This window comes from Arvicola amphibius, chromosome 6 (assembly GCF_903992535.2).
Source record: "Arvicola amphibius chromosome 6, mArvAmp1.2, whole genome shotgun sequence".
Taxonomy (NCBI): domain Eukaryota; kingdom Metazoa; phylum Chordata; class Mammalia; order Rodentia; family Cricetidae; genus Arvicola; species Arvicola amphibius.
In genome coordinates this window covers 13,114,716-13,129,878 of record NC_052052.2, presented here as the reverse complement: position 1 = coordinate 13,129,878, position 15,163 = coordinate 13,114,716, and the positions used below count along the sequence as shown (strand labels likewise).

At 52.9% G+C, this 15,163-nt stretch overlaps 1 protein-coding gene across 1 annotated transcript in view; it reads left to right on the top strand.

Annotated features, from left to right (window-relative positions):
* Iffo2 (intermediate filament family orphan 2) overlaps positions 1–15,163 on the top strand; it is a 44,966-nt gene that overhangs the window by 24,224 nt on the left and 5,579 nt on the right. Inside the window, 5 exon segments of the mRNA XM_038334950.1 lie at positions 5,762–5,822; positions 7,288–7,383; positions 8,639–8,788; positions 9,953–10,003; positions 10,005–10,093. Coding sequence (XP_038190878.1) covers positions 5,762–5,822; positions 7,288–7,383; positions 8,639–8,788; positions 9,953–10,003; positions 10,005–10,093 — 447 coding nt within the window.

The following is a 15,163-nucleotide window of genomic DNA, read 5'->3' as shown; positions in this document are numbered from 1 at the left end:
TCTGGGTCTTCCCAGGAGAGCCAACCCTGGGTTGTGCAGCCCAAGGCTCCCTGGATGGGCTCTACTGAAGCCCCTGTCTAGCCCAGAAGGCCATTTGGCTGGGCCTCCACTGCTGAGAGCCCCTTGTCTGTCTGTACCTGGCTCTGCTGCGAGGCCGTGGGGTGAACTCATCTACATGACTAGGGTGGAGCAGAGATGGCATAGGCAGACCATGGGGAAGGAAGCTGCTGTCCGCCCCCACCCCGGGGCCAGGCCCAGGCCCAGGCCCAGGCCCAGGCCCACGCTTGGCCCAGAATGAAGTTTTCCACTGATGGTCCCAGCCCAGCCTCACCTGCGCCTGTTTCCTATCACCTGAGTGAGTTGGCCTGGGTGTGCCTGCTTCCAGGCGGGACCATTCTTGCGGCTTCCTCCTGGCACCCTGAGGCTCCCGCCTGCACCCCTGCCTGCCTGATCTGCTCTTGGAGCCAGACTGAGCTGAGCTGCTGGCTCTGATGCTCTGCCCTGACTCAGGGCTGGGACTTGGGGTCTTCACCCTCTTCCTCTTCATGCAGAGTGGTTTCCACAACTGTCCTCAAAGAGATGTTTTCCACCACACTGGAGGGAAACCAACACCCAGAGAGGGTGATGGCCTTGCCCAGGATCTCACAGCTGGGGAATGTAAGGACGGGAGTTGAAATGTTACCAAACTTGGAGCCACAGTCTGTACCTCAGGAAGCCAAGTTCAGCCACCCATCCTCGAGAAGCTAATTAAAACAATCAAGTTAATAGCATGAAGAAGGGAGAGGTATTCAGTGTGGCCACACTGGGAAGAGGGACAAAGAGATCCACTGACCCCCTCGGTCTCCCTTAGGGTTCTGAAGTGAGGCTAAATCTTTAAATAGGGTACACACACACACACACACACACACACAGAGAGAGAGAGAGAGAGAGAGAGAGAGAGAGAGAGAGAGAGAGAGAGAGAGAGAGAGAGAGAGAGAGAGAGTCCTGGACAGAGTGTGGTCCTGCCCACTCTGGTCCAGCATTGTTTAACTTCACTGTCACCCTGTAAAGTGCTCAGACAGAACTGTGCGCAGTCCTTTACCAAGAGACAAGGCCCCCACTCTGGCCGTGGCCTTTTCCTTGTTCCAGTGTGAGATTCCTGGGGAAACTGCTGTTTCTCGGGGTCCATTGTTTCTATACCCCGAAAGTCAGACAGAGGAACACAAATGTCTCATTTTAGAGTATCTTCATTCATGCCTTGCTACTTCTGTCTCTACAGCCTGGGGGGGCTCCAGGACTGACCCCCCCACAGGCCCCAGGTGCTCTGATTGTCTGCAGCGGCTGCACCCACTTTCTTCCCCCTGGTGCTGCTGAGCCTTTCTCTTAACTGCTCAGGATATGAAAAGCCCCATGAGTCAGCCCCTCTGCCAGTGGCTTCAGCTTCAGTTTCCGCCTCTCCCTCTCCGTAGCCCAGCTTCATGGGCTCCTTCCTGCGTCTGTGTGTCATTTTGAGCTGATGGAGGAGGGGGAGCCACTAGCCCTGGTTCAGGCAGCCTGGACTGAGCAGGCTTTAAAGTTGCCTCCCCTCCCCTTGCTCTCCCCCCTCCGCCGCCCCCAGTGGCCAGCTGAGATTTCTCATCTGTCACGTGGTCCTAGCGCTGGCTCTTCAGGAATGCTGAGGGACCACATCTGGCAGAGACGGGGCTGCCACCTCCCCCTTCAGCTGCCGGTCTCCCACATGTGCCTCTTCCGCTTAGGTGGTGGTGGGGCCTGCTCTCTCAGAGGCTGGCTGGGCCACTCTGTGGAGTCATTTCCTCTCCTTGCATTGATTGTCCTGACGTCCCTGCCTCCCCTCCCGGCCTTGAAGGGTTGTAAGCAGTGGGAGGAGGTTTCTCTTTCTCCTTCAGGCTTCCTGTCTGGGATGTGCTGCCCCTCCCCCAGGAGGGCTACGGGAGCCTAGAGGACACAGAGAGAGCTTGGCTGTGTGGGAATTTGACTGTGGATTCCCCAGGCTTGGAAACAAAGATAAGATTCGGGGGCAGGGCTTAGGCTGAAGGAAGGGGCCTGAGTGTGGATCAGTTCATTCATCCACCCTCCCATTCATCTGCCCGCCCGCTCATTCATTCATCCTCGCCATTCATCTTCCCACCCATCCATCAATCCGCCTATTAATCTTCTCATCCACCCATCGAATCCATGCATCCAGTCCCATTCCATTCAATAGGGTCATTAAGATGGTTCAGCAGGAAAAAGGTGGTTGCCCACCAAACCTGAGTTCAATCTCTGGACCCCTCATGGTGGAAGAAGAGGACTGGCTTGCTTCGTTTCCATTCAATAAATATCCCCCTCCTTACTGGAAGGGGTTGGGAGGCTGCCCCCCAGCTTTAGACCCCAGCTATCCCTTTGCACCCCCAACCCCCAGTCCAGACAACTCATTGTTTTGATCCCTCCTTGCTTCATTTAGATCCAGAGCCCAGGGTGCTCAGAGCAAGTGAGGTGGCCCTCGGCCCCTGGCATGGTGAAGAGGGCAGAGGCGGCCTCACTTCTCATCACTCCATAGCCTCACGGGCCTGGGCTTCTCAGGGGAGAGCTATGAGCCTTGCACATGATGTTCAGGATACCTGGGAAAACCTCTCCTGGTCCCTGGGTCTGGCTGCCTTGAGTCTGTGGAGTTTTTTGAAGAGGATGCCTTGGAGAGAAGATGACACTTGGGGCAGCATGGGAGAAAGGAGAAAGTTCTGGGAGGCAGAGGAAGAGGGAGGGAACAGGCTAACACTTACCCAGAGGCCAAGCCTGCTTCTTCATCTTCAACTTGGGGCAGGGGCTAGTCCTTGGGGGATTAATACACGCTCCTCTCCAGTTCTTGCTTCCACCATCCCGCACTTAAGAGATGTTGGAAAGACTGAGTATTGGGGCAGCGGGACAATGTGGAAACATCCATCCTTCTGCCCCACAGGTGGTCTCTTGAAGGTGATCCCAGCCACTTTGTCCAGCTCAGAGCCACACCCTAACAGGAGCTTAGGGAACAAAGGCTTTCAGGAAAGCGTGTCCACCAAGCCCCTGACTTTTAAGTGTGTGTCCCCTCCTGGTGGCAAGCGGTCCCATGCTGTCCTGCCGCTCTTTTCCTCGTGTTTGCATGTCCCTTCCCTGGCTAAGCCTCCCTCTGTAGGAAGCCCTGGATAGGGAAACAGGTGCTGAAACCTCAGCCAGCCACTCAGCTGACAAGATTTTGGTGAAGCCGAGTCCTGGGGAGATGCACCACCTGTCTGTCCAGGCAGCTAGTGGCTGAAGGGCAGAGATTTTCTGGCATTGTCAACATGTTAGCCAGCTGTGCCAGATTTTCCCCGCTGTCACCCCTGGGAGGGACATCTCTTTGGGGCAGAGGCTCAGTCTGTGCAACCAGCTGCTGTCCACATTCAGGGTCTGTCTTTCCTCCCTTGGGGGGCAGAGAGGCAGCTGCATGCCTACCCCAGCTTTGGAAATAAAAGGCCTATGAACTCATTTTCACAAACCCATCCTTGGGGTGCAGCCTGGAAAACATGATGGAAGTGGGTGCAGGGAGGTCGAGGCACTGACAGCGCGGACACACAGAGTGCCATCTGCAGGCTGGCATCACCGGGGAGCTGTCTGCCTCGTGTAGACTTGCTGAGTTAGGGTTTCGTGTGGGAACAAGATGGCTGGGGTGATCACCTGCAGGACCTAGGCTGAGTGAGGGTTTGTGTCCCAGCTCCCTAGTGCTTGCTGTGTGACTTTAGAAAAGTAACTTCATCTCCCTGAATCCCTGCTCCTTCATCTGCAAGGTAGTTTTGGGTAAAACCCGGGGAAGATTAGTAATTCGTGTGAAAGGCCGACGTGTGTATGTGGGGAATGAGTCCGTATGTGAGACCCAGACAACCTCTGTCAAGAAGTAGCTGCCGTTCCTGTCTGGAGATCCAAAGGCAATAAATACATGGTTGGTGACGGGTAGGTCTGACTTCCGGCTAGACAAATAATCAGAGGAAAGGTTAAGAGTATTCTTCTGCATTCCAGGGGTGGGGGGGGGACCAGTGCTGTGTCCGTCTCTCTCCTTCAAGTGCCTGGTTGCTCCTGATGTTGGCATGAGAGGACCTGATCCCAGAAGCTGGACTGCAGCCAGTACCACACACTCTCCCTTGCACCTTCTCTGCCCTCCCCATCAGAGTAGTGTGGCCAGGAACGATGATTCAGCCCGGACTGGACTGTGTCCTGGGCCTTCACCTCCCCTGAGGGAAGCTCTAAATGCCCTGGGCTGCTAGCAGTGGTGGGGGGAGCCTGGAACCCCTGCCCTTCTTGATAGCCCTACCCTCCTCAACGAGAGGTGGCCTGGTTCTGGATTTGGCCGCATCTGTGACATCCTGTGTAACCTTGAACAAATGCAGCCTAGGTCTCAGTTTCTCTCTGGGTTCAGGGGTTGAGGGGTGGGGGCGGGGGCATCTAGGGAGAGAGTTCCATTCATGTGAGGCCCTGAGATCCCTTCTGTGTCCTCTGTGCTCTGGAGTTCCAGGGCTCAGGGCAGATATAGGCCCTGCCATGCTACTGGTTAAGGCAGAAGTAGACCCATGTCTCCCGGGAGCCTGGCAGGGCCAGCTTGTGTGGAGAGAGGAGGCATTTTCCTCAGTGTGTGCAAACAGTATCCATTTTCTCTTGTTTCCAAAAGCTGGTGATGTAACCAGCCCTTCATCCAGTCCTCCCCTCTGGCCTATTTTTAGCCTGGCCCCACAGCTTCTTAAGAGGCTCAGACCTCCTTGCTCAGCGACCATGTAGGGAGGGTAGTATGGAGTGAAGAAAGACAGAAGCCTGTCTGTTTGTCCCAAGGCGGAGGAGGGCAGGCACAGGCTGCCAGCTCCTGCAGGCAGGGAGGGGATCTTAATGAGGTGCTCATCCTTGGGGGCTGAGTCTTGGCTCCCCCGTCCTAACCACACATTGGGAAGGGTCTCTTAGCCATGCTTTGTTTGTCAGCTGTGACATAGGGATGATGGTGGCATCCATCCACACACTGCTGGAGGCCTGAGTTGCATCATGGAAACCTCTCTCAAGAGAAGCTGGCGCTGTTACCTTTGTTAGTGCCCAACACCACCCCCCCATTGTCAGAGCCCCCTGGAGCTGCCTCTCCCCATTGCCTGGTTAACCTGTGCTCTTGCCCCTGTCTTTGCTGCGTCAGCTTCTACCAATGCTGTGTACACGAAACACTATGCAACAAAGCCTCAGGGTCTGGCATGCAAGAAACACTGGAGTGGGGAGGGCTGGACCTACCCATGGATTAGGTGTGTGCCTTTGGGAAAGCTATTTAACCACTGAGCTTAGTCTCCACATCGGCAAGACTCTGAAACCTGCACGGGCAATTTCTGTGGCCTGTGAGGCGTGCTGCAGAGCACATAGCCCTGATAGTAGTGTTTAGCATGGTAGGCTTGCTTAGAGAGGAGTCCTAAAGCCTGGCTTTGGGTTCTCTTCCTTACAAGCGGCAGCTGGATCCGCAGCATCTGTGTAGCCCTTCACAGTTTGCATGGGATAGGAAGTGGTCTTTTTCCCATCTCTGTCCCCACGGTACCATGCTTGTACCTCAGAGGTGGCATTTGCCACCACTGAACCCTGGGATTAGCACCACTCCACGGTCTTGTTGCTCCCCCTACCTCTAGGCTGGGAGCTTCCTGGAGGGCAGGCAGCTTTTCCTAGGCATCTTCCTTGCCCTGCGTGGACGATGAGGTGGGAACTGGGGGCTGGCAGGAGGAGGTCCTCTGACCACTTGTTCTTCTTGCTGTTCCAGATGGGAGGAAGAGCTATCCAAGCGTATGAACCTTCAGACCATGGTAGACACACTGCAGGAGGTAAGAATCCCCAGGGTCCCCAGCGGAGGGGTTGGCATGTTAGCTATGAGGCCATGCTGGGGAAAGCTGGGCAGAGTCCTAGCTAGCGTAGCCCCTGTCCTGATCACCCTCTGCCATCCCAGCCATTTACAGGGCAGAGCAGGACTTGGGAAGTCTGGGTCTTACTGGATGACTGGGGCCAGCTGCTTCACTCTCCTGCCTCTCAACCTCCAAGTGCCCCTTGGGATAGGTGGTCTTCAGGTCTCTTTCACCTTCCAATGGCGAGTTCCTCAGATTAGGACTGATGCCCTGGAGAGACCTGGGGACACATCATCTGGTAGCTTCCAGCCTCCAAGCAGGCTCGGGCAGACCTGAGGACATTCACCTTGTTTCTCCCTCTGCCTGCTCTGCATTCGGGGCTGCACCACTCATACTTACTGAGAACTCTGAGCAGCACGTTTTAGCCTCAGCCTGTTTTCCTTTCTTCTGTCATAACCAGACCAGCAACCCCATGAGAAGGCAATGCAGTGTGAGTTGTTGTTTTTTTTTTTTTTTTTTTTTTTTTTTGACAGCCGGGTGTGATGGCTCGCACCTGTAATTACTTGGGAGGCGGAGGCAGGAGGATGAGGAATTTAAGTTCAGCCTGGGTTGCATAGTGAGTTCCAGGCAGCTTGGGTTTCATGAGACCCTGATTCAACAAAGCAAAGCAATTTGTTTTTAAAGATGGACTGGCGGTGTGTCTCAGCCCTTTGCCTATCTTATGCGTAGCTCCAAGTTTGATCTCTAGCACCCAGAAAAATATTAAAACTGAGAACTAGTTGTTTCTAGGATGAGTTGGAAATTCAGATCACTTTCTGACGTTTAAAGAATTTATTTTCTAGGAAAGTAAGAGACACAACTCAGTTGGTAGAATGTTTGCTTAGTGTACATGAAGCCCTGAGTTCCCAATGTAAACAGTGTGTGGTGCACATCCGCAGCCCAGCATTTGAGACGTGCAGCTGGGACGATTGGTTCAAGGTTGAGCCGGGCATGTTTGTCAAACGCCTTTGGTCCCAGCACTTGGGAGGCAGAAACAGGTGGGATCTCTGAGGTTAAGGCTAGCCTGGTCTACGGAGCAAGTTTCAAGACAGCCAGGGACCCCAGAGAAACCCTTTCTTGAAAACCAAAGGAACAACAACAAAAGAAGTTTAAGGTCATCCTTAGCTACAGAGGGAGTTTGGTCTTAAAAAAAAAAGAAGTATATAGGAAAGAAACAAATGTCTTCTTATTATTAAAAACAAATAGGCACCTGGTGGACTGGCAGTTGATTGACCTTGTATTTCTAAGTGCTGGGGAGCCTGCTGGCCTTAACCTCCTGATGCTCGGCAACCAGGCTGGGCTGAGGGATGCAGATGTTTAGCTTGTTTAGACATTGAGTGGCCGGGCCTTGGACCCAGGTGTCCATCCTCTCCTCCTCTTTAAAGCCTGCCTATCTGTCCATCCGCAGGCAGCGCAAGAAGCTGAGGCTATCCAGGAGGAGATGAACGAGAAGATTGAACGGCTCAAGGCCGAGCTGGTGGTGTTCAAAGGGCTCATGAGTGACGTAAGTGGTGTGGCCGTCACCCGAGGCATCATGACCTCCCTTTACCCATCATGCCAAATGCTTCATTCACTCCGAGGCTCGAGCTCGGCTTATAGTTACAGTCGTGGCTGGCTGGTTTGTTCCGATGAGGGATGCACTGGGGAACCAGGTGCCTCCCTGCCCTCCCCACATCGCTTCCCTATGTCTGAATAGAGGTGCTTTAACCGCTGCTTAACCCATTGCCCTCCTCCTTGGGCCCCTGACATCTGTATGTGTTGCTCGGTTCTCCCAACTTGCCACGTGGCGACCTCGGTGTCTGCAGAGCACAGGCGACCGAATGGACGTGGCTGTGCTAACCCAAGAGACTTCAGGCTCAGGGAGCCTGCTCTCCTGAAGGGTGTCCTTGTTAAGTTGGGAATGGTTGGCGTGTGTGTCTTCTTGGCCATCTGGGGCCCCTCTGAGTGACTGACCATGGGTGGAAACAGCTGTTAGCCACATAGGTCTCCCTGGCTCTTGGACCTGGGTTTCTTGCCACCTTCAGGCAGTGGGCAGTCTGCCAGGAGAGTCCACCTGAAGGAGAAGGAGCCTGAATTTGGTGACTCAGCCTGGCTCAGCTCCTGGCTTTCAGGGACATGCAGTTGAGTATGGTTAGATGAAGCTGTGGGACCCAGGTGGAGGCCTCATGTCTTCTTTCACTTGGGCGCAGAGGGAACCCTTCCTCTTTCGATGTGACCCCTGCTGTCGTCTGCGGCAGGAATCTAGAGAGAGAGAGCTGCTGAGGCAGGCATGTTATGGGGACAGTGGGACATGAGGATGGGAGCAGAAGGGGAGTCTGTGCATTTCCTGTGTGTGTGCTGGAGAATTAAACCAAAGGCCTTGACCAAGTGACACCCGGCCTTGGAAGGCTTCCTCTCAACAGTCTCAGCATCCTTGTCCTCTGCTGCAACCAAACCAACATCGCCATGCCCTGCAGCCCTGAAGGGGGACCAGCACACACCGCCTTACATCTTCCCTCCTGAAATCCCCATATCCCTTCCTACCCTGAATAGTGCTAACCAATCCTCCACTGTTAGGAAAGGCTCGACACCCGCTCCCCCCACCACAAGGGTCAACTCCCCCTTCCCCCCCCCCCCCTCCCCCCCCACCCCCCCCCCCCCCCCCCCCCGCAACGGACTCCAGGGGCTTCCCCACCCCTAGGGGTCTCCCTCCTCCTCTGATGGCCCCCTCATGCTTGCTCCGTCCCTGGCTCACATAACCCCTGCTGTCCTCCCTGCAGCCCATGACAGACCTGGATACAAAGATCCAAGAAAAGGCTATGAAGGTGGACATGGACATCTGCCGCCGAATCGATATCACGGCTAAGCTGTGCGATGTCGCGCAGCAGCGGAACTCGGAAGACGTGTCCAAGATCTTCCAGGATGACAGGGCCGGCCCCGCTCACCAGTCCCCACCCCGACCTCATAGAGCAAGCCCTGACCTCTACCACACCCCAGTTGACGCCTCCTTCCCTCCCATTTGCTCATTACTCCCCCCATCCCCGCCATCCTGAGGTAGTCAGTCACCTGACCCTCTGACCTCCCCTAGGGAGACACAAACTTGGGGATCTGTAGTTCACAGCTGAGGAGACTGAGGCCCTGGGGGCCCATAGGACGTACCAAGAAAGGGCATGGTAGAGCCGGGCTAGAACCTCCTATGCCCACCGTTCCTCACAAAGCCTCTTTCTCTGAGACTCTGATTTGTTCCCATGGTGGGGGAGCCCTGGCCAGGTGGTGGGGAGCCCTGACAACTGGCCCTCAGGATTCCTGAAGAGAAGCTATTGCGTTGCCTAGTTCTCATTCCCCTCCCCTGGTTTCCCACGTGCGAGAGAAGGCAATCGGTTGGCACCAGTGGACGGTTGGGAGAGGGCCTGGGTGTGGTCCTCCTGACAGTGGGCGCGTGTCACTCTTAGAAGTTTCGGGTCATAGTCTGGCTTGTGCTTTAGCCCAGGGCAGTGCCGTGTGTTGTTGCTTTCTGTGTGTGACTCTGGACATAGTGGTGGGAGGTCGGAGCCTCCCCTAGTCCTTTCTCCATCTCATGCCTCCTCGCTGCTCCCTGAGGGGAGCTATGCAGCCCTCATTTGCTTGGGTCTTGTCGCTTGGAGCAGAAGTTTGGTGAACCTCCCCCCATGCCTCTGCATGCGAGAGGAAGATTCTGAAAGCATGCAGCTCTTTTGACCTTTGACGGGGTTTCTTTAGTTCTCTGACTGGCTTTGAGACATCCCAGGTGATGATATCTTAGTCTGGCCTACCATTGTTCCCAGTCACGAGACTGCTCTTCTGGTGATGGGTGAGCTGAGCTGGCCCAGTCACTAGCCTCCCTGGGCAGGACTTGGTCCCCTGTGTCTGTGTCCTCCACCCTGCATGCCTCATACCTCACGCTTTCTGCTAACGCTGCACGCTTCTTAGAGGACCTATGCAGCTCCCTGCGGTGGTGGCTGGCCCCAGCCATACTCCATCTACTCCTTGGGACCATGGTTCCTGTCCAGGCTCAACCCCGCTCTCTGCCCCAGGCAAGCACCCCAGTTACCTTGGCTTCTTCCTTCCCTGTCCAGGTGGTCCCTAAGAAGAAAGATCGTAAGGTGGCTTCAGATGATGACATCTCCAGAGCAGGATGGGGAGGTGAATCGGTTCTCAGATGAGGAGGTTGGCTCCATGAACATCACGGATGAGATGAAGCGTGTGTTTAACCAGCTGTGAGTACCCAGGTTGCCCAGCTGGCTGAGAAGATCCCCAGATGTGATTGTGATGTGTCCCAGAAGAGTTTGGATTCTCTCTCTCTCTCTCTCTCTCTCTCTCTCTCTGTGTGTGTGTGTGTGTGAGAGAGAGAGAGAGAGAGAGAGAGAGAGAGAGAGAGAAAGAGAGAGCGCCCTATGTGAGTGTGAGTGCACAAAAGCCAGAGATCAATTTTGGGTGTCATTTCTTAGGTGCTTGTTTCTGGGAGTCAGGGTCTGTCATTGGTGTGGGACTTAGGTTAGACTAAGCTGACTGGCCAGTGAGCCCCAGGGATACACCTGGCTCCTTCTCTCTAGTACTGGGGTGGCAAGTACATACCATCAGACCAGGCTGGTCTGCCTGCCTCTGCCTCCCGAGAGCTGGGATTAAAGGTGTGTGCCACCACCTCCTGGCTCCATGCCTGGCTTTTTTACTTGCATCTGGGGATTGAACTCAGGTCCTCAGCACTTTACCTACTAAGCCATCTTTCCAGCCCCTGGATTCATTTTTTTAAACATTTCTTTTTAAAAAATTTAAAATGTACTTATTTTTAAATTTTATATATTTATTTATTTTTATTGCATAAATGTTTTGGCTGCATGTATATTTTTGTGGAGATCAGAAGAGGACATCAGATTCCCTGGAACAGGAGCTCTTAGAGAAAGCTGTGAGCCACTGTGTGGATCTAGGAATCGAACCCAGGTCCTCTGCAAGACCAGCCAGTGCACTTAACTGTCAAGTCATCTTTCCAGCCCTGTTTTAATTTCTTTCATTTTATGTGTATGAGTGTTTTGCCTGCATGTATGCCTGTGCACCATGTGTGTGCCTGGTGCCTACGGAGGGCAGAAGAAGGCATCATGTCCTCCAGGACTGGAGTTGTAAATAATTATGAGCCACCATGTAGGTTCCCAATAGAACTTGGATCATATGGAAGAGTAGCCAGTGCTCTTAACCACTGAGTCCTTTTTCCAATGGTTTAATTTTATGTGCATTGGTGTTTTGCCTGCATGTATATCTGTGTGATGGTGTTGGAGCCCCTGGAACTGGAGTTACAGACAGTTGTGAGCTGCCATATGGGTGCTGGGAATTGAACCCAGGTCCTCTGGAAGAGCAACAGGTGCTCTTTGCTAGATTCTGTATTAAACAGAGAGTTTGGGAAGCTTCCTGTTTTAAGCCTCCCTTTGGAGTCTTGAGGCCAGATATCACTTGGTACCATCCATAGCTGGGTATCTAGTGCCTGCCATATTTGGGATATGTGCCCATGATCCTTCTTGCCACCTGCTACCCTCAGTTCTTTAGAGCACACCCTACCCAGAGAGGTGTAGGGAGATGATTGTTTCAATTAGGATTGGCCTTCCTTGCCCAAAGGGTGAGAAGGCAGGGCTGTCCTGTCTCTTCCCTCTTCATGTGCAATGCTGTCTGATGACATCATGTATCCAGGAAGGGCCAGGAGTGTGGCGTCCCCTCAGTGGGCTGTTACAATCCATGCATTACACAGTGTCTCCTCAGTGGGCTGTTCCCAACTGTGCATTATACAGTGTCACCTCAGTGGGCTGTTCCCAACCATGCATTACACAGGCCCTCTCTTCCAGTCTCTCTTGGTGGGCTGGTGAGTTGACCTGTATGTGGTTCATGGGAAGACCTTTGATAGTCACCAAGTGTCTTTCACGAAATGACACTTGGCTTCCTCCAGACCTTCATCAGGTGGGCAGGGTCATTATTAACCTTTTCAAAGGCTCTGAGGGGGCTCAGCAGGACATGACAGAGTTGGACTCAGACAGCAACCTACCCCACTCATTAGCATTCCCTCCCCAGGAGATGCTGGCTGAGTGGCAGAGTCTGGCTTGAGCATATAACTGATAGGCAGAACCACATGGCACCAGCCTTTGGGAACCGTGTGTGTGTGTGTGTGTGTGTGTGTGTGTGTGTGTGTTGTGTGGGTGTGCAGGCTCAGTGATTTCACATTGGTAGCTTAGACTTTATCATTGCGTGAAATCAACACATGCCACCATTCAGGACTCCCCTGCAAAACCTTACAGAGAACTGCACCAGAACCCATTGAATACATTGATTCGGGGCTGATGGCTCTGTGGCGTTGGCCTATTTGGTGCTTTGTTCTGAACCCCCAATCCATTTTTAACTCTAATCTATACAGTACCCCAAGGTGGGATTGGGAGAGGGCACTGAGGGAGTCAAGAGCAGGGCTGGGAGCCCCACGCTCTCAGGCACCTGGTCTCTGAAAGCTCAGCTCTGCCACAGCCGGCACCATCCAAAGACCAGGCCACCAGCTCTTTGAGCTCCATATAAGAGAAGCATTGCTGGAGCACACAGTAGGGCAGAGCCAAGACCACTTACATGGCTCGGTGCTGTGTCCCTTCGCCACCTTCCTGCTTGGAAGACTTGTCCCTCTTCTGTCTGCTGTGTCACTGTTCCTGGCTGGTCCCTCTTTGGCTTAGATAGGTACTTAGAGTGGATGAGCAGGGTGGAGTTGGGAGTTCCTCACCTGATGTCTGATACCTGATACCTACATTCCAACAGAACCAAGATGAGGTTGGACATTTGCAGTTGATAATGCCAAGGACACCCCTTGACTCTTGTTTTGTCTTTGAACTGGAGTCTCCCTCCAGATCAAGAAGGGATCCCCCAACCACCACTTTTTTTTTTTGAGATAGGGGCTCATGTAGCCCAGGCTAGCCTCAGGCTTGCTATATAGTCGCATGACCTTGAACTTCTGATCTTACCTCCACCCCATGAATACTAGGACCCAAGCCTGGTTTCTGCAGTGCTGGGACTCAAATCCCTTGCATGATGGACCAGCACTCTCAACGGGTTTTCCCCAGGTTGCTCTGGAAATTCCTGAGCCTACATCACTAATGGATGCTCAGACACCCCAAATCTCTTTCCGTATTTCATGAAGTCCCTAGGGAATTATTAAACTGGTCAGAAATGAGGTGCAGTGCAGAGGTACCCATCCAGAGGGTTGAGTTGGGGGCACGTTTGGCGAGGGCTCTTTGTGTGTGGAAAATGCATTAATCTGGGAACAGTGGAGAAGTGATCCCTTATGCAGTCGGCGCTGGAGTATTGACAGGGTTCAGCGTCTAATTAGATCTGTCTGCCTTTAAAGTTGCCTAAATGAAAAAAAAAATTCTTTGATCGCCCCCTACTCCTATCCTGTTACTCTAGCTGGTGCTAATGGCTGATGCAGCGGTTTTTCCTTCCTACCTGATAGCTCTGTGAGCCCATGACCCAGCCCGGTGGTTATGCCCCCTCTCCCCCCAGCCAGTTCTAGTGAGGCTTTCGAATGACACACCCGTGTCAAAACCCTGTTTTGTTTTGATCCAGATCAGTGGCTTGGGCTTCCGACCAAGGCTGAGAGGAATTTCAACTGCCTTCCAAAGTCCCAGAGCAGGGTGGGGGCTCTTTCCGCCTCTGCTCTCGTCCATCTTCCTGTCTGTTCTGGCTAGCCATCCCTTAGCGGGGCTTTCCTTCAGATCTCAGACGCTGGAAAGAAAGTGAAGTCAGTAGAGGACTATGTGAGGTGCTAATGGGTGGACCCCAGGGGCTCAGAATCACCTCCTCCTCCAATAGCCAACCCCAAGCTTGTTTCCTGACTCACGGGCCCCACCTACAGGCTCCTACAAGAATTGCTTTTGGGCAGCCTGGCCTACCTTTAGGGAGCGCTGGAGGAAGCTTTTTTTTTTTTTTTAAATCAGAACTCCCTCTGTGTCGCTGCCTGTTGAACTCCAACTAATAACGTTGTTGAACGACGTAGATCAGAGAGCAGAGCTCAGAAGAGTCAGGATAGAATAGAAAAAGGGGAAGCAAAGACAATGGGAGAACCCGGAAGTCTGCAGATTCTTCTGTGCCACTAATGTAAACTCAGCTCGATATCGTGACACAAGCCTGTAATCCCAGGATGTGTTTGTCTGTTTTGGTTTGGTTTTTGAGGCAGGCTCTCTCTCTCTATGTAGCCCTGGCTGGCCTAGAACTTACTTCGTAGAGCAGGCTGCCCTCAAACTCCTGAATGCTGGGATTAAAAGCATATGTTGCTACCACATCCAGTAGATGGAATGATTTTTTTCAAAGAGGCAGAACAATCTGTGCGTCTTGGGAACCAGTCCTGGGCAAAACCATGCAGAATTAGTCTCTTTCCTCCCCATTCTGGCCAACAGGAAAGACTCTAAAGTCACTTCAATTTTGAATTCAAACCCAATGTTAGCATATATTCGTTTGGAAGGACACCCAGTCTTCCCTGAGTCTTGGTTTGCTGAGCCGTAAAATGAAACTAATAAACTTGCTAACCTCCAAGTTGGAGGCCTTAGTTGGTTTCAAAGCTGTAGAGAACCAGAAGGGTTGCAGCTGTGCCCCTGCTACATGCTGTTTCCTTCTGAGCCCTGGTCCCCTCATCTGCAAAACGTGAGGAACGGTCGGGCGATGGTGGCGCGCGCCTTTAATCCCAGCACTCGGGAGGCAGAGGCAGGCGGATCTTTGAGTTCGAGGCCAGCCTGGTCTACAAGAGCTAGTTCCAGGACAGGCTCTAGAAACTACAGGGAAACCCTGTCTCGAAAAACCAAAAAAAAAAAAAAAGTGAGGAACGTGGTTGGATTTGCTTTGCTCAGTATGGTGGGGGGAGTCATTCTTTTGACCAGAAGCATGTCTAAAGGAGAGAGAGAGAGAGAGAGAGAGAGAGAGAGAGAGAGAGAGAGAGAGAGAGAGAGAGAGAGAGAGAGAGAGAGGAGATTTAAAAAAGAAATTTATTTTATGTATGTGTATGAATGTTTTTGCCTGAGAACCATGTGCACGCACTTCCTGCAGAGTCCAGAAGAGGGTGTTGGGGCCCCTGGAACCAGTGTTAACAGATAATTTTACACCACCATGTGGGTGCTGGGAACTGATTTTTAGTCCTTTGCAAGAGCAGTAAGTGTTCCTTACTGCCTAGCCATCTTCTCTAGCCCTGGAGGAGGAGGGGGTGGATTGTTGACACAAGGTTTTATACCATAGCTGAATCTGATTGGTGCTCACTATGTAATATAGCCCAGGTTGGCTTTGAG